The 26,346-nt window shown below is 40.1% G+C and overlaps 1 protein-coding gene across 1 annotated transcript; it reads left to right on the top strand.

Annotated features, from left to right (window-relative positions):
- The first annotated feature begins 10,861 nt into the window (after positions 1-10,861).
- Positions 10,862-26,327, top strand: LOC134177531 (RNA polymerase-associated protein LEO1-like). The gene is made up of 11 exons (XM_062644317.1): positions 10,862-11,176; positions 16,425-16,519; positions 16,579-16,667; positions 16,726-16,774; positions 17,825-17,897; positions 17,966-18,028; positions 18,085-18,201; positions 18,975-19,041; positions 19,112-19,254; positions 26,012-26,075; positions 26,148-26,327. Exons 1-11 carry the CDS (start codon positions 10,943-10,945, stop codon positions 26,207-26,209), a joined length of 1,056 nt encoding a protein of 351 aa, XP_062500301.1. The 5' UTR covers positions 10,862-10,942; the 3' UTR covers positions 26,210-26,327.
- Positions 26,328-26,346: the final 19 nt, after the last annotated feature.

The raw sequence follows: 26,346 nt of genomic DNA, 5'->3' as shown, positions 1-26,346 counted from the left end.
GTGCGACACCGCACATAATCACGTGCCACAAAGTGCCTTCATTCTACAGCCCAGCCATCTCCATATGTGCTTTTTGCCGTCAATTGAAGGTGAGTCGGTGATGCGAAGGCACATTTTACTTTCGCCTACACAAATATCAAAGTTTACACAAAGCCGTAAAACGAAACATACACCTAGTGGATGTTATTCGAAGAAACGACTCCTACGATGTTGTTTTTTGCGTTATCGTAATGCTCAGTTATCAAGTTTGCTCTGAGATAGTTCTAAACTTCCCAACTTGAAAAAAGACCAGAAACGATTAGCTAATGTGCATGCGTCAACCGGTGAAGTGCTCCTTTAAGTCCTGTCGACACTTAGTGCAGGCATTATATGGTTTGACCTTTAACAAATTGCAACACAAACTTTCTCAACTGTTTCCTACACAGAAAAGTGTGCTCTATAACATACTAAAAGTCTTAGTGAATTCTTTGAGGGGAAGTGAGCGTAACATCTCTGGTAGCTCAAATCACTTGACCTCCCAAACTATCTCTTTGCCTAAGTTACAGTTCTTCTGAAACATGGATATCGCATTAGGTACTGTAGAAACACTATAGTGAAGAACAAATACCTCACTCGAGACTTGTTCAAGGCTTCTCTGTCGACGATTAGACTAGAACGTGATCGAAAACGCCGTCATGTCGAGGTTATCATCGTGTTCTCATGTAGAAACCATTCTGGCAAGGTTACGATTATCTCTCCGAAATAGTCTACCCTTTTGGCTTCTTCGTTACTCACTCCTTCAGACCATGACCAAAATCACGGATAGAAGCTGGCGTCAAAGTTCCCTTATACCCTGGAATTTTAGATTTTTCAACGTGGCAATGCAATGGATGCGTTAGAGGTGTCTGAAGATTGTATCATCTGCAAGCAGCCTTTAGAAGGGACATCACCAACTGCCACTCCGGGAGAAAAGGGAAGTGCAAGTATCAACAAGGCAAGTGATTCCAAGAATGACACTATCCACTCTATGGCTGGGCAACAAGTACACCAAGAATGCCGTCGAAAATACTGCAACCCTCAACAGAGAGCCAGAATTGTTAAACTAGGCAAGCAAAGATATGGTACAGCTGTAGACACTACAAGGCATCAACTTAGGTCAGCAGAAAAGCAGTCTAACTTCAGCACGGACTGTTTCTTCTGTGGCACACCAGCAACGTTGGGTAGAAAGAGAAGAAGTAATAGTGTTTCCCTGTGAAAACAGTTGAATTGAGGGACACAATTCTAGCAATGTGTCATGAAAGAGGTGGTATCTGGGCAGATGCTGTACAAGCAAGACTTTTGCATGTTCATGATCTTCATTCTGCAGATGCAGTGTACCACGGAGGGTGTATGTAAATTTCCGTACAAAGAAACAAATACCAGGAGCTTATCAGCATGAAATGAAAACGGCAAAATTAGGTCGCCAAAAGATAAAGAAGAACAGATGCATTCATGGAGGTTGCTAGGTTTCTTGAAGAAAATGATGACAAACAGATCACGATCCATGATCTAATTAGCCATATGGAAGATAATCTGGCTGACTAAAAAACACGGCGCATACAGCTACCCACACAAGCAGCAGAAACTCCAGGAATATTTTGGAGATACTGTTATTGAAACTGAGAGCAATGGTAAGCCCAACGTCGTTACCTTCAGAGGCCAAAGTGGTGCTCCATGACTTCTGCAGTTAGCAGAAAGCTGATCTTGACACAGAAAAATGAAGATAGTAGAAACTGCTGCTAAACTGATTAGGGACGACATCAAAGCAGTGGAAACATCTCCCAAAATCTATCATCAGTGGAAACATCAAACAGCACATCTTGATATTCTTTGGAAGACTGCCATCATGACTGGATTGCCAAAGCCAATGTGGTCTGGGATGATGCAACTTGTGCATCAAGGCAATCACTCTGAGAGATTGTCTGTGATGTTTCTACCAACAATTGACATGAATCCCAGTGATTTGCCATGTGTCTACTCAACACTGAAATATGTATGTAAGCATGCACGGCGCCACAATGTTACACCCGTTATCACGTTTGATCAACCACTCTTTTGGAAGTCTCTGATGATTATTGTAACTGAGCCAGTGGAAAGTGAATTGAAAGATGTTGCCCTTTATCTGGGAAGTTTTCATACAGAAATGATTTACCTTGGGTGTATTGGCCATCTCATGGCTGCATCTGGATTACAAGAATCGTGGCAATTGATTTACGCACCCAATGCAGTAATGCACATGCTTACTGGCAAGGCAATTTTTCGAGCGGTACGGGGACATCTTATTGTTGATGCAGTTCTCAGTGCCATGGTGCTAGCCAAAACATTTAATGTGTCTTTACCCGGAAGTTCAGGTGACCCAGAATCTGGGAATGTGGAAACAGAAGAGTTTTAGCTACAACGCCATCACATGAGAAGTCTGCTAGACATCCAGACCTGAATGAAGCTGCTGTTCTCTATGAGAAGGTGAAGCAAGGTTCAATGTCTGCAGATCAAGTTTACCAGTCTGGTGTGATAACCAGAATCGGTGATGCTCTTCAAAGAGAAACCAAATTCCTGAAGTCATCTAGGACTGCTACACTTTGGTTGCAGTACATGAATGTGGTTGATATACTTCAAGTATATTCGGGCAAAGCGTTCTGGCAACTGGGAATTGCATCTCCAAACTGTTTCAGAAATGCTCCCTTACTTGGCTGCATGTGGGCACAACCACTACACAAAATCTGCATGGATATATGTGCAGCGAATGTCTAATCTCTACAATGAGCATCTGGATGTGTATCAACATTTTAGAGGTCTCCATGTGGTGAGAAGTGATTGTCATTGGGCTGGCTTGTCCTCGGATCTCATCATTGAGCAGGTGCTCATGAGAAGCCTGAAGACCAGTAGGTGTCTCACAAGAGGACGAGGGATGACTGAGCAGCAGTTAATGCCTGACATGGTTGTTGTCCACGCCAGCTTGTGCTGACGTGAACTGTGCCATGCAAGAGCTGACTGGGCTAAGCTACAACGCAGGAGAGCAAAAAAGGATATAAAAAAGGCTAGTCAAGCTCGTGACTGGAAAGATACCCACACAAGTCTGTTATCTACTTATTATACTTTAGCCTTTACAGGTAAGTAGTTGAAAACACAGAAAGTTCAAACACATTTACAATCCCACAAAACATTGATATATATACACACACACACACACACACACACACACACACACACACACACACACACACACACACACACACACACACACACACACACACACACACACACACACACACACACACACACATATATATATATATATATATATATATACAATAAAAGATGATGTAGAATCAGCAGCAACTATGTTAGCGTATGACCACTTTTTGACACTTTCCCTTGCAGATATTCCTTAAGACTTTGAGTAAATTATAGAGGACACTTTTCTGTATATGAAACACTTGAAAAAGTTTGTGTTGCAATTAGCTTAAGGTTGACTCGAAATTTGTCACAAAATCCCTGTACTAACTGGCAACTGCATCGCAATCCAATTGATCCAAAATTGATCGTGATTGGTTGAATCCAATTAGAAATATGTGGGCATTACCTTCATGTACGCTACAAGTGTAGTCGGAACATCTAGCCCTTTTCATCTCTTACCAGGCATCAATCAGCAGAGTAGCACAAATGAGATGAGCTATGCTATCGCTCTTTGTTTGGGAATCACCCACCCCACGCACCCAACGCAATGAACTACTAGCATATGTAGGATGTATTGCAAGCAGAAGAACATGCGACTACAAACTAAAAGACCTACATTAGCTTGCGTAAATAACTTGTGAACAGTCTCTTTCGTTGTTATGTTTGCGTAGCGAGTAGGTAGAATGCACAAGAGTTTAGATCCTGCCGTCTAGAAGAGATCCGCGCATGAATCATGACTACAGTTTCAGTAGCCTTCTAGTCAACTCTGCTTCTTCTGCCTAGAAACCCCGAGTTGAAGTGGATGCATAAGTACCACTTACCAGTAAACGTTTCCCATGGCATCAAGTGAAAGACACTCCTTGTTGTTTACTTTGAAACTGGGGTTTCAAGGTCCTTGTAAAGCAATCATATAATGTCATTTGGATTCTCTCGTCAAGACCGATTTGAAAGCCTAGGTTGTTTTTCTGTGGGACTGGCCCTTTAATTAATATAGTTGTGCTATTTGATTGCACTCTTTATTTGAGGTAGTTGTCTGAGCAGGTGTCTGGTAGAGTCATTTTTCCAAGTATTGGATTCACAAACTTGGACATTGAATTCAGCTCACCTTAAGTGCACTGATCACAAGGAATGTGTGCTGTCAGACATCACTTATGAAATACAACATGTTTCAACTTGCTACTTCAAACAAAGATAAAAGAAACACATCAAAACAATTTCTGACTTTTAGTTTCAACAATAAGTGTGGAACAGAGAATACTCACTAGACAGGATGTAGGCAGCTGGTTGATGGTGTGCAAATAGATGTTGGCTTGCGGTGTATACAAGTGTAAGTGATATCTAGCTCCAACTTCTTGGTCAGGCTAAAGTTACAAAGAATTTTTTGAATTTTGAATGGGTGTTCCACATCATTATTATATGACCAGGTTATCGAGGGTTGCATGCTCATAGCTGCAAGTAAGCCACTTTAAGTCTTTAGCAGTGTTTTTAGATGATAGGTTTTGTGACATTTTGGAACTTAGACAAGTATCGAAGAATTTTGTGTTTGTTACCATGCACGTTTGATGCATGTGTTTAATTAACTGGGCTATATGCATTTGATGCAGAAAGAACTGTAGTTTCTCAAAGTCACCATACTTATTATGATCTACAATGACAGTGACCAGCATAATGATAGATCCACCTAGATAAATCTAGCGCATGTGACCACAACTGTAAATTGAATTATAGTTTATGGAAGTTCTTCTTTACTGATCTTGTTGCATTTGACTTCTGCAGATAGAGTATTAACAACACATCTACGGTTGGTTTATTGTTAAACCTAGGCTTTTCCTGAACTTTCCGTAGGCATAAGAGTGAGAATGGGGCGCTTGGCTCCTAGCTGACTGAAACAGCAGATAAAAAGCTTTGCTTTCTCATATAAGCAGGTTTAAGTTTGTTGTGAATGATGATATTAAAAAGAGTGATTCAGTACTTAGTGGCCTTTTCCTTTGCTCTCTGGATTGCCGCATTCCTCCTGGGAACACTCGCTATTGTAAGATCGATAATTTTTGTGAGTGACCGCAAGTGTGGCGATATATCGAATGACTGTATTAAAGATATACTGTGCATTATATGTGGGTGTGTATGTCTAACGCACGTTACTATAAAACATGTCACAGTACATCACTACCCTCCCCATTAAAATCCACATAAGAATCATTGAATCTCTCGAGTCGTTTCCATTGTCGCGAGGACCGTCGCATTGGTGGTGGAACGTCTTGCACGTTGTCGGAATCTTTACCTGATACCTCATGATTGTTATCATCAGCTGGCAATGGCACGGTCCGGTCATCATCAGTATTATCATCAGAGTCTGAATCGACCACCAGTGCTCTATCGTCATTAGGGATAGGTGTACACATCTCTGGCTCCAAATCGTTCTGTTTTCTTCTTTGTGGTAGTTGTAAATGTTCTTTCCGTTGACATACAGTTTCAATCGGTCGTGATGTAGAATGATTTCTTTTTTTGAGTACCTTCGACGTAGACTGTAGACTAAGTCAGACAAGTTCTTTACGATGACATGGGCCAGTCCAACGGGGTGCAAGAGTACGAGACTTTCCTTTCCCTCCTGCTGTATTTGCTACCCACACCAAATCACTGTCTTCGTATGAACGTTTAACCCACTCTTGTCATATTGCCGTTTTCGAGCATTGGCTGTATGTTGTGTGTTTGCACTAACATTACTGTATGCCTCTTTGGCCATAGATTGGGCATTATCAGCGTATTCAGCCGGTGACTCTAAAGAGTTTTCTGACTCCGAAATAACCAAATCAGCCGCCGCATGTATTGCTGTTCTGGGTGTATCCTTGAATACGATCCTATATGGCACATCTTTGATTGATTCATGATATGCAGTGTGTGTGCAAACTGCACTTCAAACAAGTGATTTTGCCATTGTCGGTCTGAGGCTCTCACAATTTTTTAGCTAACATTTCTCCCAGTGATCTATTAAACCTCTCCACTGCTCCATTTGCTTGGGGATGATACATGATTGACATTATGTGATGTATTCCATAGGTTTAACAAAATTCAGCAAAACTGTGACTCGTAAAGCATGACCCAAGATCCGAATGTATTGATACAGGTATTTCGTACCTTCCTATCTACTGACATATTCTACTACACACCTCAGCTGTTGTTTGTCTCGACAAGGGAGAGAGTTCAACGTATTGAGAAAACGTATCTTGGATCACTAAGATATATTGTACATGTGTATGTTGTTATCCAACATAGGTAGTGGTCCTATAATATTCATCTCTATTATTTTTTTGAAATGGTTTCTTTGCTTGACGTGTATTCCCCAAAGGTTCTCTCGTGCTTTTCTGTTCTCTGGCATTCTCTCGGCACATCTTGTACATGATTTGGTGTAATTTACTACATCTTCCATAATATTTGGCCACCAAAATCGTTCTAGTATCCTTCTCAGCGTCTTCTCAAACCTTGGTGACTTGATAATGATTCTTCTTGAGCCACTGTGAGAATGTCTGCGGTTAGCACTTTCAGTACGACAATTTGCAGTCTGTCTTCAGCTGACACTCTCTGAAGAATATCTTCTGCCGATATATGTGGAGATTTTCTGCCATCAATCGTCGCAAATCTTTGCTGTATTTGAGCGTCTTAACCCCATGCTTCATCTCTATACACACTTGTTGAAGTAGTTCATCTTTACTTTGTTCTTCTTTAAACTTCTCCATAGACAAACTCTCACACATTGTAGAAGCACAATGTAAGGGTGTCTCTTCAGCAAAACCTTTCATTGTGCTTGCCTCTCGTTTGGGTATAATATCATCTGTTTCTTTCTGGAATCCCAAACAGCTCAGCGTGTCTGCTACCTTATTCTGGTCTCCTACCACTATTCCACTTTGAAAGAATAATCTTCCAACTCTATTATCCATCGTGCTCTCCGTCCCCAAGGGTCTTTAGAATTGGACATAAATTGTAAAGGGTGATGATCTGTCCGCAATCAGAATGGCTTCCCCAAAAGATGATGTCTAATATGTTGGACAGCTATCACTATTGCAAAAAAACTCTTGATCATATGTTGAGTACTTTCTTTCTGCTTTGAACAATGCTCTACTAAAGTATACTACTGGTTTCCGCTTGTCATTTGTTTCCTGGGCTAACTCAGCATCTATACCCACTGTTGAAGCATCCTTGGTCAAAATAGACTCTCTATCTGTAGAGGGGTGAGTCAGTACCGGTGCACATGAAAGCTTCTGCTTTAGAGAGGCGAACGCTTCTCCACACTGAGGAGACCATTGAAACAAACGCCCGTTCTGAAGTAAAGATGTCAGTGGTTTAGCAATAGTTGCATATCCTGGAACGAAACGGCGATAAAATCCTGTCATACCCAAAAATGTTTTCACTTCTCTCACTGAGGCTGGGACAGAAATCTTTTTCAATCGGCACAATTTTCTCCACGTTTGGACTTATACCCTCTGCTGTTATTCGAAAACCGCAAAACAAAACTTGATTCATCCCACTCCTGTCACCAATGTAAGATCGATAATGAGCACGAGTGACTGCAAGTGTGGCGATATATCAAATGACTGTATTAAAGATGTACTGTGGGTTATATATAGATATGTATGTCTAACACACATTACTATAAAACATGTCACACTACATTATCAAGTTTTCGATTGTGTCTTGGGGAATCTCAGTCTATACGCGTCCCATATTGCTTCCCACAGTCGTTCCTGAGTTTCAAGATGGTGCTGATTAGGGTGACCATCAACCAGTGCCACAGGTTTTCATTTGGATTGGCATCGTGTTACTTCAGCTGAAAAAACCAAGCGCGCTTTCAGTCCTTGAATGTCCAGGTGCTTGTGTGCTACCGCCCACTCGTGAAGACGACGCTGGTGTTCCGGTGTCAGCGTGGCTTCTTCTAAGGTCGACACGCATAGACACTTTTCTTGAGACGACGAACAATGGATCTCTCAGACAGGGACTTGCCTGTTGCAGTGGCAAAGAGTTCGCTCAGCTGTCTCACGGCGTAGCCTTTCTGTCAGCAATGTCAAATTTCTGTAACAAGCAATCACCTCGTGCAGCTGTCTTGCAATCGTTACTGCCCACAGACAGCCTCTCAGACACTTCTGAACTGCCCCTCGTGATTTTCCGACAGATGTTGCACTAACGTGTTGGGAAAAGCCGTTTTCATGTTGGCCTTCGATTTTTGCCACGAGTTTCTGGACTAAGTTGCAGACCACGCAGCCTATGGCAAGGAGAGGAAAAACAGCACAAAATTTCACGACCAAACAAGATCACAACTGAACGAATAGGCTGTGCAGCATGCTAGTTTGCTTCCCAGTCAACAGCATGCTTGATGGTTATATTCTTCAGGATGTCAGGAATGGACAATGATGAGGATTCGTTTCCAGAATTATGTAGTGCATTGGGTGTTTCTTATACTGTTGTTTACAAGGATCCAATACTGCTTGGTCTATAGGTTGCATAAGAGATGTTGTATTTGGCAGAAGAAACGTTGTGGTAACACAGCCATCATGTGACTGCAACATGTCTGTTGATGGACGAGATGGGGCATTGTCACGAAGAAGCAGGACTTTGTATTCAATTGTGTTTTTCTTGCAGAATTGCTTCACATGAGGTACTAACTTGTGATGGACTAATCACTAGATAGTTTTCTGTTTATCCAGACTTTGCTGTGAAAAGTAGGAGTCTGGCAAGTAGTTTGTTTGTGTCCTTGAGGCAACGGGGCTTTGCGCTTTTGTTAATTAATGAAGGGAAGCGGCAGTCAACAAGTTTCAGATGCATTGGCACAACCCAGAAGCTTTACCCTATTCTTAGACTTCTTGAAGTTCTTTGCCTTCACTTCTCTTCTGGAGACAAGCGACTTATGCAGACAGAATGTGTATGTCTATACAGGGAGTTTTTCTTCCAAGTGCCTAACTTTGGAGCCCCAAGGTGTTGTACTTGTTAAGAAAGGTACCCAGTCTAGGGACGTGCCCAGATCTTGGAGTTCTGGATTATGGAGGTTTAAATGTACACAAAAGAACACGTCTGCCGTTTGTAATCCATGCATCACATGATAGGCAATAGGCTGGACATTAAGAGATGCAGTGTGGACACTTGCAATCTAGATTCGATTGTGATCTGATCGCGATCATCAGGATCTGGATCCAATTTTGATCAGTTTCTGGTCTAGTGTGGACATGGCTTCATGGTACTACTTGATGACGGGCCGACAACTCCTGTCTCTATTTGTCTCTCCAAGCAATAAAATGATTCTGACAGCAGATCATGACATTTAGACAGGACAATGAATAGATTGTATCGAGCATTTGAATACTCTTACAATCTCTACTCTTACTCTTGCTATTAATCACCAGTGTATGGAGAACTGTCTAGGGTCAATTTTAACCTGGACCTGGAAGCAGGCTACGCAAGGGATGTTGCCATACTTCACTGACAGTCTGGGTTAGATGAAGTGAGTTGCTTATCTTGATAGTGAACTGCATCACAAGTCTTTGAAAAGAGCTTGACAAGATGACACTTGTGCTTCATTGGAAGGGCTGACACGAGATTGGTTGCTCTACTTTTCTGTTAGAAGCATGCCTTTATTGGTATATTTATTCTGGCTCAGGACAGAAGAATATACAGGATTTCACATGCACACACGCACACACACACACACACACACACACACACACACACACACACACACACACACACACACACACACATATGCATGCGCGCACACACACACCCACCCACCCACACACACACACACACACACACACACACACACACACACACACACACACACACACACACACACACACACAGGCATGTGCATGAAATAACAATATACTACAGACCACAAGACCGTTGCTGCTGCTTCTAGAGTACAGGATGAGCGTGTTCACACCGGGCCTAATCATGATTAGTTCCCACGTTAGTGTGCTAATGCCATTGTTCATACTGGTCTTGATGATTAGAGTAATGCCATTCTAACGCCATTCTAACGCTGTAATAAACAGCATTAGTGGTGTTAGTGGATGTACATGACTTTGGCATGTGTGTTAGTATATAAGAAGAGCATGCCATCGATGTTTCTGATGTGGTGTTTGGATGCTGCTACAAATGCAGAAACAATGTGGCAACATATACAGAAGCTCAGACGTGTATGAAATACCTGTGTGACAACTTCTTGTCATTCTCGAAGGAACTGCCAGAGAAAGCAAACAAATGTTGCCCTATTTAAACCTAAGCACTGGATTCATCAAGACATTTCGTGCAGATTCTTGAAAGATGAAAACTGTTGAGGCTAATTACACTAACGTGTCAACGTGACTTACTAATCATAATTAGCGGTGTGAACACGTTTATAGTCAGCCTAATCATAGTTAGTACAGATGTCAGTGTGAACACGCTTTAGGACATGCCTTTTGTGGTATATGTTGTAATACACTTCAAATGTAGCTATTCAAGCAAAGAAATCTTTGGCTTCAACACCAATGATCATATTAGGTCGTAATAAAATAAATTTCTAATGTTGTTTGACTCGATCAGAAGGTAGAATATTGCTTAGTACTATGGTATGAAGCTTAATTAAGACAAAATTAGGAAGACATGAAGTTAGGATAAGCAGATGAGTCAGAAGATGAACTGTCGCATTTTTATATATGAATTTGTTGGTACTGTTGACTACATTTACTTTGGTTAGACTTCTGTGTACAGTCAGAGTATGGACGATGTATTTGGTGATGGAGATGAACAACCTGAGGCTCCTCCTCCTCCTGTTTATCTGGATGCTGAAATACCTAAATGCTCAGCCAATCTTGGCTCTGAGCTCTATTTTGTGAAACTTCCCAATTTTCTTAGTGTTGAGCCGAGGCCATTTGATTCTGCATTATATGAAGATGAAGTTGATGAAGATGAAATGATGGATGAAGAGGGAAGAACAAGACTGAAACTAAAGGTATAAACTGTCACATAATTATGGTGAATTAATTAGAATGTACTCAACAATGTGTTGTGATGTGTTTTGTCTAATTATGCCTCAGTCCGCATGTTTTATTGAAGATTTCAGTCGGTTTTAAATGAAGTCTTTGAACAAGATAGGCATTAAAAAGACTATTTAATATCTACTGCATTCATCATAACAGTTATATAAAGAATTCAGTTGGTGTTAAATATAGTCATTTTAATGCTTTTAAACGTCATTTTAATGCATTAAAGTAAAGTCATTAATAAAGACTTTTCTTTGACAAGCATGAAGAAAAAGTTAACAATATGTTGCAGACAAGTGTGAACCGAATGGTGTCTTTAATAGAAGTCGTTCACGGTCATGCGGATGTCCTAGTAGAATGTATTGATGTGTCCTTCCAAGAGTTTGGTCTCCCTAGTTGGAGAGAGAAGACAGTTGGGTTTTGTGCAGATGGTGCCTCGGTAAATCTTGGTCAAGAGGCAGGAGTGGTAGCTATAATAAAACAGGACATTCCCCATTTTATTGATATTCATTGCATGGCCCACTGGCTTGAGCTTGCACTCTTTCAAGTTCAAAAAACATCAAGATGGTAGAGACTATCAATGATGCTCTTCACAAAGTTTGGAAGACCTACCAATACAGCCTCAAAAGCAAGCACGAATTACAAGCGATATGCAGTGAGCTTGACACCATCTTCCACTATCCATCATCAGTAAAGAGTACTCGCTGGGTTGCTTACATCCATAGCGCTTTGACCACTTTCCTGAAGGGCATTAGTAGTTGTGATATTGTCAGTGACCATGGGCAATATTCTGCCATTGTAGTTCACATGGAAAGTCTGTCAGAAAGTAGACGAAATTAGACTTAGCTGCTCGAGGTCGCTCTGTTGTGCTAGCAATAAAAGGATTGAATTTGCCATTTTTGCCATTTTCTAGCAGATGTTTTCAGTGAAATGGCAAAAATTGGGTTTTCAACTACAAAAGAGGAACCTTATTTTACTATCTGCGATTAGTGCAGTAAAAGAAGCACTTGCCAGTGTTCAGGTTATGAAGTCTCATCCACTGCCTAATGGATTACTGGACAAGGTTGTTAATGATTGTTTGGCAAAGCAGCAATGTGACACAATTTAATTTCAATGTCTTACAATGACAGGGCATGCTACATCAGTAATGGTGAAACTACAACCGGAGTTTGTCAAGGTCTTGGAAATGGTAGAGTTAGGGTTTCATAAGCGTTTTGACAACCTCCGCAGAGATAACCAAGCTGAAGACACTCAAAGGTCATTCGATCATTTTTAATCTTTCATCATGACCAGTGGCCCCAACGTGACAAGCCTGCTTTGTTGTTACATGGGAACGCTGAACTTAGCACACTGACAGACTGGTTCCAAACAACCCTAGATGGAGCTGGATGCGATGTCAATGCGATACCCAGAATGGGAGAAGACTGAAAACTGTAGTAAGAAGTTGCTTCTTGGATAAGTCCTACCTAGATTGGTATGAGATGCTGAAGCAAGAAGAGCCCTATTGTAGCGACTTCAACAACATTCTGCATTTGGTTGAAATCCTTCTGGTTCTCCTAATTTCTTCAGCGAATTGTGAGAGAGCGTTTCTGCCTAGAAATGCATCAAATCAGCGAGTCGTAGCAGCTTGTCAACTGACAGGCGTTCATATTTGATACTAATTTAATACTGAAGAAGGTCCTGAGCTTTCAACATTTGATCCAACTTTGTCTGTGGCTAGGTGGAGGAGTAATGCCAAGGGAACAGCATCGAGGCAGCAATTTTATAAATCTAAGTTAAAGCGTGACATTGTTACTGTTTAGAAAATTAGTTTTGACGGTTTGCTAGCATGTGATCATGCAGTATCAGCTGAACGTTTTGATTACTTAGTTGTTTAGTGTCTGAAAGTGTTTGATGATGGATCAAAACAGAGATTATGTGTTCTCGTTTTTGAGTCAATGTTGTTGCTTGTGCATGTTTTAGGTGTAGTACAAGTACAAGATGTGTTGCGGAAAATTTAATTTGAGTTTGATGATATCACCACTCACTGACTCTTTTAGCAAACTATCAAAGCTATTGCTTTAATAATGAATTAATTAGATAGTGTAATTTGTATTATCGTAGTGAACATAATATTAACACAGTATGTTGTATAGAAGAGCAGTAGATGTGATAATGGATCTGGATCTAGTGGCAATAGTTGACAACAAAACCATGGCTACACTTCAGTAAGGCCTACCATACACACATGTGTACGCTGCTAGAATACACACACTTCGTGTAGGACTCCGAGACTTGCAATTTGCTTGACGAGTAAATTTTATTATTTACTTGCCAAGTGCGTGCATTTTTCTTAGAGCGAATGAACGAGTCTGTTGGTTCTTTCTCACTGTCTATTTGGCTATGTCTGTGAGAGTAGACTTGTTTCTGTCGATGGGGAGTTTCTGTGATGTGACATGACATGGGGATTGTTGGCAATGAGGATCATTGCTTTGCTAGTAGCCATTGATATCTACTGGGCATGCTGTTGAGAGCTGGTGAAATCATCACGCAATCAATTATTGATAATCCAGGTACTAGCACCATATGGATTACATGGAAACATGTAGCTCTCTGGGACTTACCTGCTGGGTTGTTGGGCTCCCAGTTGAAGGTAAAGACCCCACTTACCCTACTTAGAGGGTAATGCGACATAATAAAGTGGCAAAGAATACTGTCTAAGCAGGACTAACATTGTCTCATGTAAATACATACATACTTACACATATACGCACATATAACACAATGTAATTGGCAGTATAGTCTTCAAACATATACTATGATCTGTGCCCCCCAATCACAGAATGCTGGCTACGCTGCGACGCCAACCTTTGTAGTTGTGGTGCTACGCCGCATTGTTAGAATCCGTTTCTTTTTAAGTGGCACTGCCGCTTTTGTGGCGTAAGTTATACATGTCATTCATGGTAAGCAGACCAATCCGACAGTAGCTAGTGACGAGCTTAAACTGAATTCAATTAGTAGCTATAGAACCTTCCATCAGCTGGAGTGGTATAGCAACAATACAGTGGACTAAGACAGCCCATTTGCTTGGTGTACATGTAGGAGGATAACTAGTTAAAAATGCAGAGCATTGTTGAGGCGAGCCAACTCTACCGACTCTGCTGCTGGTTAGAAGAGCACGCCCCTCTTCCAACTTTTACCAGCTCTACGAGCTCTGCACTGGAAGAAGTTAGAAGAGGGGCGTGCTCTTCCAGACTCTTCTGGAAGAGGCTGGAAGAGCTCAATTGAATGCGCCCTTGATGTGTCAGCTAAGAACAATGTATGTAGAAATTTGAAGTAGACACAATTTGATTTGTACATGTGCCTCCACATCGCATAATGCAAACCACGTTGTTGTGTGTATGCTGCTACCGTTCGTAGAGACTCTAGCAAAGAAATTTACCTGTAAATTTGTCTGCTTCAAATCAAGGTACGAGTAGTTCATTCGAAGCCGTCTGTGGACGTGCGCATTTGGATATAGCGGAGAACATGGATAGAGCGCTAATGTAAAGTTATTTGTAAAATTAAGCGACGTGTTCTCACATTTAGTTGCATTTTTGGCTGCAGTCATCAAGCCGTCTCTAGAAGCTCGAACCTGTTTGCACATTCTGTTATTAGTCTCTTGGGACTGGCACGCAGCAACCTGGAGAGCCGTACATCTATTAACTTACACCTGCATTGTGACACCACAAACCATCATGTCTGTGATTGGCTCAAAATCAACGTTATTTTTGGCTGGTCAGTCGCTAGACCGTACATAGGTACGTACACACTCACATCTCAACGCAGTACAGTACACGTAGGAAGGGTCTCCAAGCCTTGCCCCAATTATAGTTTATTTCAGAGTGTGAATGTACATGGATGGTTGAATGTGACTTTCATATAACTGTTTATTTTTGCAAGCTTAACGCTTGTGTAGTTTGCGACGAAACAGTAAAGGCATGGAAAGTAATTGGCAGGTAGCCTACACAGCATATTGCAGTCAATTGGAAAGTAGATTTTTATAGAAGAGTACAGGGTGCTAAGAGCAAAACTGTTGAATTCTTGACTTGCACCAGTAACTGCATGGTAAAATGGTACTTTTCATGATATCTATTTCTCTAACTCAGTGTCTTACTTGGTTTTGGTGGCAATAGACGATGATATTCTATATTATGCAGAAGAATTGTAGTGGTTAATTTGGATGCTGGTGTGTTTACTTTTTGTTTGAGAGTTCAACCAAGCCTGCTTCTACAGTTGTGACGACTATGGCCAGAACCAGTAGTGCTTCTAGTTTCTATGCCGAAATTTCCTTTTAGAAATCTGTGATTTGTGACTATATAATATTTGGATCATCAGCAGTGAGGTTCGCCTCACTGAGTAAACTGATTTATGATAGAGTAGCAAGTTTCTGAGTTTTTTTAGAGTTTCTGCGATTGCTGTATTATTGACATGGAAAATATTTAAAATAAATAATTTAATTATTAGATATAACAATAAATAAAATATTTATTGATTAAAAAAATATTTGGAGAAGGATTGTGTAAGTGAGTCTATTTGATTTGTTCACATAGTAATTGTTCATCAAGTAGTGTTGTTGGTTATGATTATGTCAGTGCATGATGATGTGTGATTTGACTGCGTTTGTACTACAAACAGTAAAATATGACACTTTACTGCAAGAAATAGCTAAATTGCACAATTCTGCATGCCTTTGTAATTTGTCAGCAAGGATGTTATCTACGCCAAGAGCTCATCTGTAAATTGTTGTACTGTATTGTGTTGACTGTGACACACATCTGTTGAACGTTTGTGAATCAGGGACAGATTGCCAGTTGACTCAAGCGTATAGACATTTTGTGTGTAGATGTAGCAGGTGTCAGGTTTTGAGACTTATAATTATTAACACACTAGCAGCATGCGGGAACAAATGTGTTTATATGTTATGCGCAAAGCGTGGATATGGACAAACTGTTAATTTTTAGTTTTTCAGGTAATATGAGTGTTAGGGTTAGGTTTAGGGATAGTGCTAGGGTTATGGGTTAGGGTTAGGTATGCTTGAATTCTATTCGGGATCTATGGTTTGTACAGGCAATCCATGGATTGTCCAAATCCGCGCTTTGCACACAGCATATATATAATTTTGATTGTAGTATATGTTTTTTGTTGATTTATGCACTATTGTTGCTATTTGTGCAGTTTATTGTTTTGATCTGGTAGGTCGAGAACACTATTAGGTGGAGGGTTGGAAAAGATGAGAATGGAGACGACGTAAAAGAAAGTAATGCCAGGGTGGTTCGATGGTCTGATGGAAGGTTTGACTCATTAATTGGGTAATTTTAGCTTTATTTAGTCATGTTATGGTCTGTTTCAGTTTAACACTGTTACTTGGAAATGAGATATTTGATATCCACAAACAACATTTGTTAAATAGTGATCACAGCCATTTGTTTGTTCGTCAAGGTAAGGTAGTTTTGTCTAAGTTGAATTGTTGTAATTCTTATGTGCTTGCCATGTTTAGGTACAGGGTTGCAAGCACAGGCTGTATTTAGGACAAAACTTGCTTTCAGGCAAGCTAATTAGTTGATTGTTTGATCTGGTTGTGTAGAATTTTTCTATGCTTAGTCCAGTAGTCTGGTACTACTGAATGGCCTTTTTACAAGCTTCTCATATTGCCTTAGTATCTGCGTAATGAAAATAGGTAATAGAGATGTTTGCACTTCACAGCTTTAGTCATTTCTAGAAGTCTACAAAATGTATGCTAGGGAGAAAGGTATTAGTTTGTGTACCTTTTGAACTGATGGTGGAGAGGTGGCATAACTATGCCTTAATTTATAAGATGTATTAAACTTATCTAGAAGTGTGAACATCGTAATTAAGAGAGTCTGGTACTTTAGATCTTATATCACCTGCATGAAAGCCATCGAGAAGTTTACACTTTACTAGTATACTTACATTTGCTATCTGATGTCTTTATGAGACACTACAATTCTTGTGCATTATTATGTCAATGCAGTTGTCTTGTCTTTGTGTATGAAATATGCAGTTATGTGTGGAGATGATGCATATGGACACAGAGGGATTGGCAGTTGCAGAGAGACTGAATCGCATTATGTAATATTTGCATGGTACATGTCAGCATGTGATTAGAATTTTTCTCATATACTTTGAGGGAAGGCAGAAGTCAGCAAATTAGTTTCAATTGTTACACTTGTAAATGATTTTTTTATCATCTGTTGGTGTATTGATTAATTAGTTCACTCTATGTTCTTGCAAGCCTTAAAATAAGGGCAGCAGTGGTGTATTCTCAATTGATATTACCAACTTTGAAAGAAGTTGTATGCTGTTTCTATACTGATCATATGCTATATATAAGCAGCTTCTTATTAATTATTGCCCCATAAGAGAAATCACATTATGTTAAGAAACATGCTTCAATCTGCATCTACTTTCTTAATAAGACCATGCAGCTTGTATTGATTTAGCTAAATGGTGGTAGGCCAAAATTTTTTATAAACAGCCTGTAGGTTCAACTCGACTGGGTTGATTAAAATTCTAGGTTATCGCGTTTGAAAGAAAGCGAGGTATTCTACTTCACTCAAACTGTTTCTTTTGTTCAGGCCCCACTCAACAGATAGCATTACTCACAGAAAGATGACACTTTCTATGGCAGACAAGTTCAACAAAGCACAGGTGATTGATTAGATGTGTTATGGTAAAATGTTTTTGTTCTTTGTTGTAATGTTTGTTTCACGATGTAGAAAATTCGTGTACTACCTGTGATTGGTAAAGATCCAGAAACAGTGAGAACTGAGATGGTCAAGGTGTAGTTGAGATTCATAGCAGCAGTATCGTTATCTGAAAATATGTTTGTTGTTAGAAAGAGGAGGAAAGAGAGAGGGCCACGATGCGAAGGGAAAGTAAGCAGCGTCGTATGAGAGAAAAAGCAGCATCAAGAGGCCTCAGTGCTCGTTTCTTGGAACCAGACCAAGATGATGTATGTGTTTATAGTTTGTCTATTTTAGTCTGTACTTTATTTATAGGCACATTGAGGTCATGCCTTTGTCAAATTTGAATAAATAAAGCTGTTCTCAACACAGTTTGGTCAACACAGCATTAGCATCACAGAAAATGTTGATGCTTAGTATATAAGTTGTGATGAGGCAGAGCTTTTAGTTATAAATTTGTCATGCTGACTGTAGTGCAAGGCCTGTCTTGTAGTTTGAAAATGCTTTAGTTGCTTTTAATATAAAAATAATGTGTAGCCATGCTTAATGTAGTATCCATCCTTAATCATTGCATCTGCCTTCTAGCTTTTGCATCTATGGTAACTTGATCAAAGCTACTAAATTGTTTATGGGCCATGCTGTGAGCAGTCTACGTTTGTATATTGTAGTTGCCTTTTCATATTTGGAGATTTATGATATTGTTTCGTTGCCCAAGACAGATTAGTTACTTTCTAGTATACCCTGTGACGTTTTGCTTAATCTTAAGTGAATTGTTCTTATGTCATTGATGTTTGTGTACTAGTCCTTAAGATGGGTGTACCCTATGATGTTTGGTATGATAGGCTATAAAATGTATTTATTTGCTTCTCTACCGGTATGTACTTCAGCGAAATAGTGGTTGGTGCCTGAACTTCTTGAACATTAATTAATATACTTAGGAATGAAATTGCATGTTATTCCTATATGCTGCAACAAGGGGTTGATTATATTAGATGCTTGCTGCATGATTAATGGTACTGTTTGAATGTGGTTTGTTGAACAGGATGATCCTGAGAGTTTGTCGTCTATTAAGAGCAGGTTCAAGTCTGGTAGAAAGGGTTACCAGAAAGGTATAGCTTGTTTAAACAGGTTGAATAGCTATTTATGCTTTTACAGAAATTTACATGCCATTTGTTGCAGCTCAACAAACTTCTGACTTGTCAGGATTTATTGCTAGTGACGATGAAGAGGGAGAGGAAGAAGAAGAAGGTGAAGGTAGTGGAGATGAAGAATCAGAAGAGTTGGAGCGAGCAACAAAGCTTATGAAAGCAAAGGAAGATGAAGTTAGTTTGCCATTTCATGACGAGCATAATAGTCTATGATCCAACCTGAAAAGCCCTGTAAAACGTGACCATCATTGCACCCCTCGCCCGACTTTAGTTCTTTGCTTTTAAAATGTTGGTAGACTCATATTGAAGAGAAATACGAATGCTGCCCTTTAAAATTTTTGTCCCAAGTTAGAGATTTTGAAGACTTTTCAATTGCACACTTAGGATCCGTACTATGAGGCCATGTTGCGGATTCTTTTCAGTGTTCATCGCGTGATAGACACTTGTAGCAAAATGTAATATCTATATAGTAAGCTCCATTAGAAAAGTGAAGCGACGTCATCCTGATGTAGGAAATTTCTAAACCAGTAAGTTCCAACATGTAAGGATCTTTACTCCGAGGCCATGTTGCACAGTAGTAGCGATTCTTTTCCGTTTTCATCACGTAATAGACAGTTGTTCGTGTAACAAAATGTAATATGTAATTAGTAAGTTTGATTAGGAACGTGAAGTGACGTCAGCCTGATATAGGAAATCACTAATCCGGTATCACGTACTGTACGTTCCACAACACTGACGTAATGAAAGCTTGTAGAGAGTGCTTTTAGTAGAAGTATGTGGGAACGTCAAATGCAAGCAAGAATTATGTAATGGAAGCGTTTACGGACTGTATGTACATAGTATTGATTTACTGATTGAAAATGCATGCCCTCAGCATGTAAAAATGAGGTCATTTACCGTTACTAGACAGACTGGAAGAGTACAGCTGTAGCGTCAGATGTATAGTAATCGAAGTGCACTCAGTATTTTAGGTTATACTAGAACTGATGTCACTAGAAGTAGCTCCAAAATATTATGGATACAAATAGTGTTGTAGAAGTCCTGAGTTTGCATCAAGCTTTTGAAAATGCCATGCAGCCTTACTAAGTGACAAGTGCATGGAACTCAATGCTGGAGGTATGTAGTAGTCGGTTAACGTTTGTGTGAATTAGAGTCTACACAAGAAGAAGCGGACACTTGATTGCCGCTTCATGGCAAGGCATGCCGCAAACACAGTGCATGCCACTAGTGTCTTTACCCGACACAGATGTTGCCATACAGGGTGAACTCTAGCTTGCTCCACAATTTTCTTGTACAATAATATTTGAACAGGAACAAAACAGCAAATTCGTTTTATTGATTTGCCCACAATGTCTTGCATTGTAGGCCCAGTTTCCCAAGCTCTCATCTGTTTGTATGCATTTATACTGGAGGTGATTTCACCAGTTCATTTGCAGGTCGTGGTAAAATGCACGGATCTAGAGGAAGACCCAAATGCATGCTTTGGCTATATGGCAATTGAATGTTCACTAGGCTAGGAGAAACATATGAAATTGATGAAAACCTTCTTGGCGTATGGGAAAAGTTTGTGCTTTGTAAGGAAAGCTAGCCTAGGTTGCACGGCGTTTAATTAATAACAGCGTTCAATATCAAATGTTCTGTGTAAACAGCCGTATCAATCAGTTGCCTCCATGTTGTGATTCTCTGTGACTCCATATAGCTATATCCGTCGCGCAAATAACCAAGCGGCAGTCTGAAAGCATTGTCCCGAAATTCGGACTCCTGTCGGCCATGAATGGAAATTCGTTTCTGAACATCCGACATCATCAGCTATGCAATGGTCAGATCAGTTGCCGGCTCCAGAAGCGCTAATGGCATTCATTTCATGTTCTTGCAGCAGCAACTGCACTCTGGGCGCTGCTTCTGCTAAGACAATGGACGTTTCCAGTGCACTGACGCTTCTAGGTGCTCCCAAGAGCTATAGGCTGTCACAAACAGGCAGACTGTGAAATATGCAATACCGTGATGTCGTGCATGTAAAGCAGCGATAATGACTTGATCTTGATGAAATTTTCTTTTAGTGTTGGACATTCTAAAGTTAGAATTGTTGAAATGTAGCTCTTTTTTTTAGTAGATTAGTAAAACTATGAAGTCAATTATAACGATAGTACTCTACTGATCACAACAGTTGCTCGTATCAACCACCTGCATATCACATCAAGTCACTAGACTACTATAGTGTTGTGTTTTAGATGATTTCTACTGCATGTCTAAGGCTGTGTTTCCACTAGCTACACCTTAAACTAGTTTAGCTTAAATGCGTTTAAAACTAAACCAGTTCAAGAAAGCGACTGTTTCCACTAGGAACTTGCACATCTGGGATGTGCTAAACAAACCGTCTAGGAACGCATTAATTTGAAGTATTGGGCTGGTCTGTCACCAAGTCAGGGCAACTGTTGGTTGTTACTGATTCAGCATCTGCTAGTAGGAATTTGCACGAGGATGACCAAGGACACGGTCTTCTCTCTCTCTCCGTAGCTGCTGATTTCTTTCCCCTAGCTAACAACCCTTACATCTCCTAAGGGCAATCCTATCCCGACAAAATAATCAATATCATCAAAACAGCATTGTCAGAAGCCATCTAAACAAGCGCGTTACTGTCACGTGACAGTTAAACCTAAACCACTTTGCTAAACCTACTTCGAAGTAGGTTTAAGAAATAGGTTTAGGTTTAACATATAACTGGTTTAGTGCAGATGGAAACAGGTCAATTCTTAAACCAGTTTATCTTTAAACCACTTGGTAAACCGGTTTAGGCACTAGTGGAAATGCGCCCTAACAAATCAAGTACAATAGAATATGTAGAGATGTTGTAGTGTAAGGTTTTCAATACAAGAAGTGGTTAAATTACACAGAAAAGGTGTGTAGTGTGTGGTTGCCATGGCAATGAGCTCATTGCTTGTTTCTCCTATTTAGGACACTTTAATAAAAAAATTCGGACAAGGGGTGCATTGACATGTCACAATTCTGGAGTTGGATCATAGATTATTATGTTGTTCATGCAACGTCAATTTGCGATACCACTGAGGCATATAAATATAATTTGACTATGTACATGTAGTAGATAGACTTTCTATAACATGGCTGAACCTGGCAAAGCAAAATCTGTTTAGTTTTGCCTCCTTAAGCTTGTGGGAAAACTATTGGCATTTCTAGCTTACTGTGAATGCCATTCAAAACCTATATGTGACCATTCTCTGAAGAAGTTATGGCTAGGGGTGCATTTCTATTTTCTTCTGCTCTTCTGGTAGAGACTAGAAGAGCATTAGAATATTTTGACTGTTTCTTTATTTTGCTGCAAGAGGTCTAGAAGAGGTCCCATGACTTCTGCTCTTCCACTAGAAACTCAGAAGAGCAGAAGAGTAAGAGGTAATGCATGCACATCTTTTCTAAAAACGGATGGCAGGGGATACGGGAACAGTATGGAATCCGTGATAGATGTGCTAATGCGTAATTCCTCTTTGCCGGAGTCATGGAATCCTAATGATTCGCAAGCCAACTTGTCACAGGGGCCCCTATCATTGACACCTGCCGGATCTTGGTCTGGTGATGGTGAAGACAGCCAGGTAGGAACTGTTAGACAACATGCAGTTGCAACAGCTGTAATGTTAGTCTCGTTCATTGCAGAGGCGTAGGAAGCAAATTTAAAGCGGACGGCCTAACCCGCACTAGTAGGCGTGGTTATGTAGCATGTTCTACCACTAAGCATACACTGACACTGAAAGTGCTTGTGATACAAAACGGATGGAGTCGGCAGCACAGCTTCATCATGCAGTTAAGTTGTTCTTCGTAGTACCACAGAGACAGACCGGAAGAAAGTGTAATAGGGTGTGGGTACACGAGGTCACCAAAAAGTGGTACAGTACAGCCATGGTTGCACGGTTGCACCGCTTCTGACACCACTGCATCAATCGCAAATCAGACTGACAAGTCTACTTCGCATGCTCGTGCCTCTTCGTGCCTCTGTCGATTGTTTTTTATTTATTGCTCTTCTGACAGCTTTTAGTGGGTGTGGCTTTTCTGTCCTTTTGTGAAATTGCTGCTCTACCTCTTCTAGAAGAGCAGAAGAGAAATAAAGAAACGCGCTTTAGATGTCATTTGGTTTTATGAAGAATTGACTTCTGTCACTGCTGTTTTGCTTTAATTTGCATATTTTGACTTTATCAAGAGTACAAACCAGCTTGAAGGCTTGCATTAAATACACAACTAAAGAGATAGAGTGAATGTCAGCATTGCATCACATTCTGTACAACATGCACAGTTTATTGTGTTGTTCATGCAACTTGCCAAACCATAGAAACATACACCATATGTCATGTTTTGATATCAACTGGGTAATAGGACAGATGATTGCTTATTACTTTTGTTTTCTAATAAACTCTCCTTGCTGACTGGCAAGTTTATTCAACACCACTCTGTTTGACTGGTTGCTGCTTTGAAACTGATGCCAGTTCTAAAGTTTAGTGTAGAAGTTATTGCAATCATATTTGACTATGCAGTTGTCTTAGGTGAAACAGACAATGCTACTTGTTGGTCTGTGTCATCGTACTCAGCAGACAGACTTTTTAACTCTCATGATTTCGTCGTGAGACTCGCGATTTAGGGGCATGTCTCACAATTTCACGATTTGCGGCCAATTCTGATGATGGCCAGTCTTTTCTCCCGACAAGCCTACCGTGAGACACTCTGACAGTCGTTTAACTTTTGCGCAGACTCATTAGATCCGTCTTTCTGGACATAGCGGATTCTTTGAACTAGACTCTAAATATGTCTCTACTTGCTTGTATCTGGGGTATCCGGTGTACTACCTGCAGTAAAAGTAATTAGACATAATGTTTGGAAGTTTGAGGGCAAAGTCTTGGTGCAAACGTAAAGCGAGGCCAACAATCTGGTGACCACACCCACTTTGGGAATATGTTACTGCGTGGTCGTTTAAAGAAGACAGTCTCTTTTTTTTGGTGCTAAAAAGTTGAGAGGTCTGAGCAGATATTGGAGAATATAAATTCTACAACATTGGAAGAATAACAAAGGGATTTAATGGTTTTATATTTGTGAGAATATGTGGAAGAATAAGCATGTAATTTATTAGTAGCTGGTATTTTAATACATTCTTTAAGTCTTTCTAAATCAGCACAGAGCAAGAGCGAACATCTATGTCTTTATTTCTATTTGATTGTACGATCAGCTTGCTCGGTTGTCATGGAAGATCTTCCTAATCTTTTGTTGCTGAAACAGGACTTACTCAAGATCTTCCTTTTTGTAATGCCATGCAGTCATTAGTTGTAAATACTTGTCTTGTGAAGGCTTAAGTTGAACATGTACAATTTGTTCTGAGGAAAGGAAATAATTGGATTATCATTAATGAACACTGTGGCATGCACTGAGCTCAATCTGCATGAAAATGTGTATACATTTTGTCAGCAACATGCTAGGAATTGTTTGGCATGGTCAGTGTGTGTAGGCAATGTTTGGCTTTGTTATGTGCAACGTAAGCAGTTGTCTGAACTAATTTTAACATTAATTTCGTATTAGTTAATTTTAGCAATGCCTCACTACTATGTGTGTGTCATGATGTTGCTGATGTTTGTCTAGTTATAAATCTGAATATTTTCTAGCTGTGACAGTGTGTCTGCAATTCGTAATGTGATGGTAAATTCTTAGTTTAGTTAGCTTAAATTTTACACATAAACTTTCATAGTTGATTTGTTGCATGTTAACACCAATGCATTGTTTGTGGCACATCAGCATTCCAGGAGTCTCAGACAGAAGGATTTGTACTTTGCATGAGGGTCTGAGTCTTCCGATATGGTTGAATTGTGGCTTGAGCTTGCATGGAAGGACAGTAGTGTCACACAACAGTCAATTTCATTGAGTAGTGACTAGTCTAATGAGTAACATGTTATAGTTCTAGTGCAATCTTGTAGTTGCTTCAGCGAATATAGTCAAATCTAGGAAGACATTATCAAGTTGCCTTGTTGTTGATAGTAGGGTATGATTGTGGGTGAAACTGATGGCAGCTTGGTAAATGGATCTATTGCCTCTGATCTACTATTTTGCTTGATTGGCTTTTGTTGTGCTGTGCTGGTTATCTTGTGCTGTGCTGGTTATCTTGGGTGCTGTGTTTTCTTGGGCTGGATTAGCCTTTGGAAGGTTGTAAGATAGAAGAATCATATTTCATAGATAGAGTTAGAATTCTCAGTACTACAGTCGACAACCCCGATTATCCAATTAATCCTAACCCTAACCCTGACTCTAACCGTAACCCTAGGATTATCCGGACATTTCGATAATCCAGACAATTCTATTTCTGCCGAAAAAGCACATGTCTTTCACGCGTGTTTCCCCGTGTGACATCATTCCAACATGGAAATCTAATGAATTGGAACCATAGAGGACTTTTACATCTAGTCATTAAGGTAAACTGTAACCATGTTGAGTCGTTGTTGACCTAAAATATTGCTGTGTATTTGTTAATTAGACACTTGTTCAGTATGTACTGAACCTCAAAGAGGTCACTGTACATCATCATTTCATTTGTCCTGACTATCGATTATTCAGACAATTTGGCTTCCAGACTTTCGATTATTCAAACAATTTGGCTTCCAGACTTTCGATTATTCAGACAATTTGGCTTCCGCTGAGAATCGGGGTTGCAATGTAGTGCATTTTACATGACTGATAAATCAAAACATATTTTGTTAAATTGAAAAGTTGATACCTAGTCTAGTTGATCATATATGGCACCACGCACTTGGTCACTGCTGTAAATTATTATGTTTGACAATCTGTATTATCTATCACCTTGATGTTAGGACTCAAAGCCGTTATTAGAAAGTGACTAATTATTAGAGCTCAAGTACCTACAGTTACTGCTTTCATTGCTGTTTTTCAGGGTTCATCTTCTACTCTAAGGAAACGTACATCTGATGATTTCACATCTAGGAGCGGAAGTGGTGGTACTACACGCCAAATACAATTACGTCTGAGAGTTTGCGCGTTAGTCGGTGTTCTGTTTATCTACATTGCAGGAAAGCGACGCAAGCAGACTAGCAAGCGGATTATAGAAAGCGACGATGAGGACAGTAGTTGAACCGAACACTTGTAGCGTCTATTCTTTGTACACGAGACATTGAAGCGAGACGCACTAGTAGTGCTGTTGTCACTAAAGCTGTTTGCGAATCCTTATTTTATGTAGATGATATCCGGGAGCGCCAGTTGCCTCTTTGT

This window comes from Corticium candelabrum, chromosome 3 (genome assembly GCF_963422355.1).
Source record: "Corticium candelabrum chromosome 3, ooCorCand1.1, whole genome shotgun sequence".
NCBI classification, from domain to species: domain Eukaryota; kingdom Metazoa; phylum Porifera; class Homoscleromorpha; order Homosclerophorida; family Plakinidae; genus Corticium; species Corticium candelabrum.
Note: the sequence above shows the minus strand (reverse complement) of the source record. Positions and strands in the feature narration are given on the sequence as shown.

Coding starts and splice junctions, on each gene's coding strand:
- LOC134177531 (XM_062644317.1), top strand. CDS start 10,943: ATGGACGATGTATTTGGTGATGGAGATGAACAACCTGAGGCTCCTCCT. Junction 16,520..16,578: donor GTTCGATGGTCTGATGGAAG/GTTTGACTCATT, acceptor GGTCTGTTTCAG/TTTAACACTGTTACTTGGAA. Junction 18,202..18,974: donor TGGAACCAGACCAAGATGAT/GTATGTGTTTAT, acceptor TTTGTTGAACAG/GATGATCCTGAGAGTTTGTC.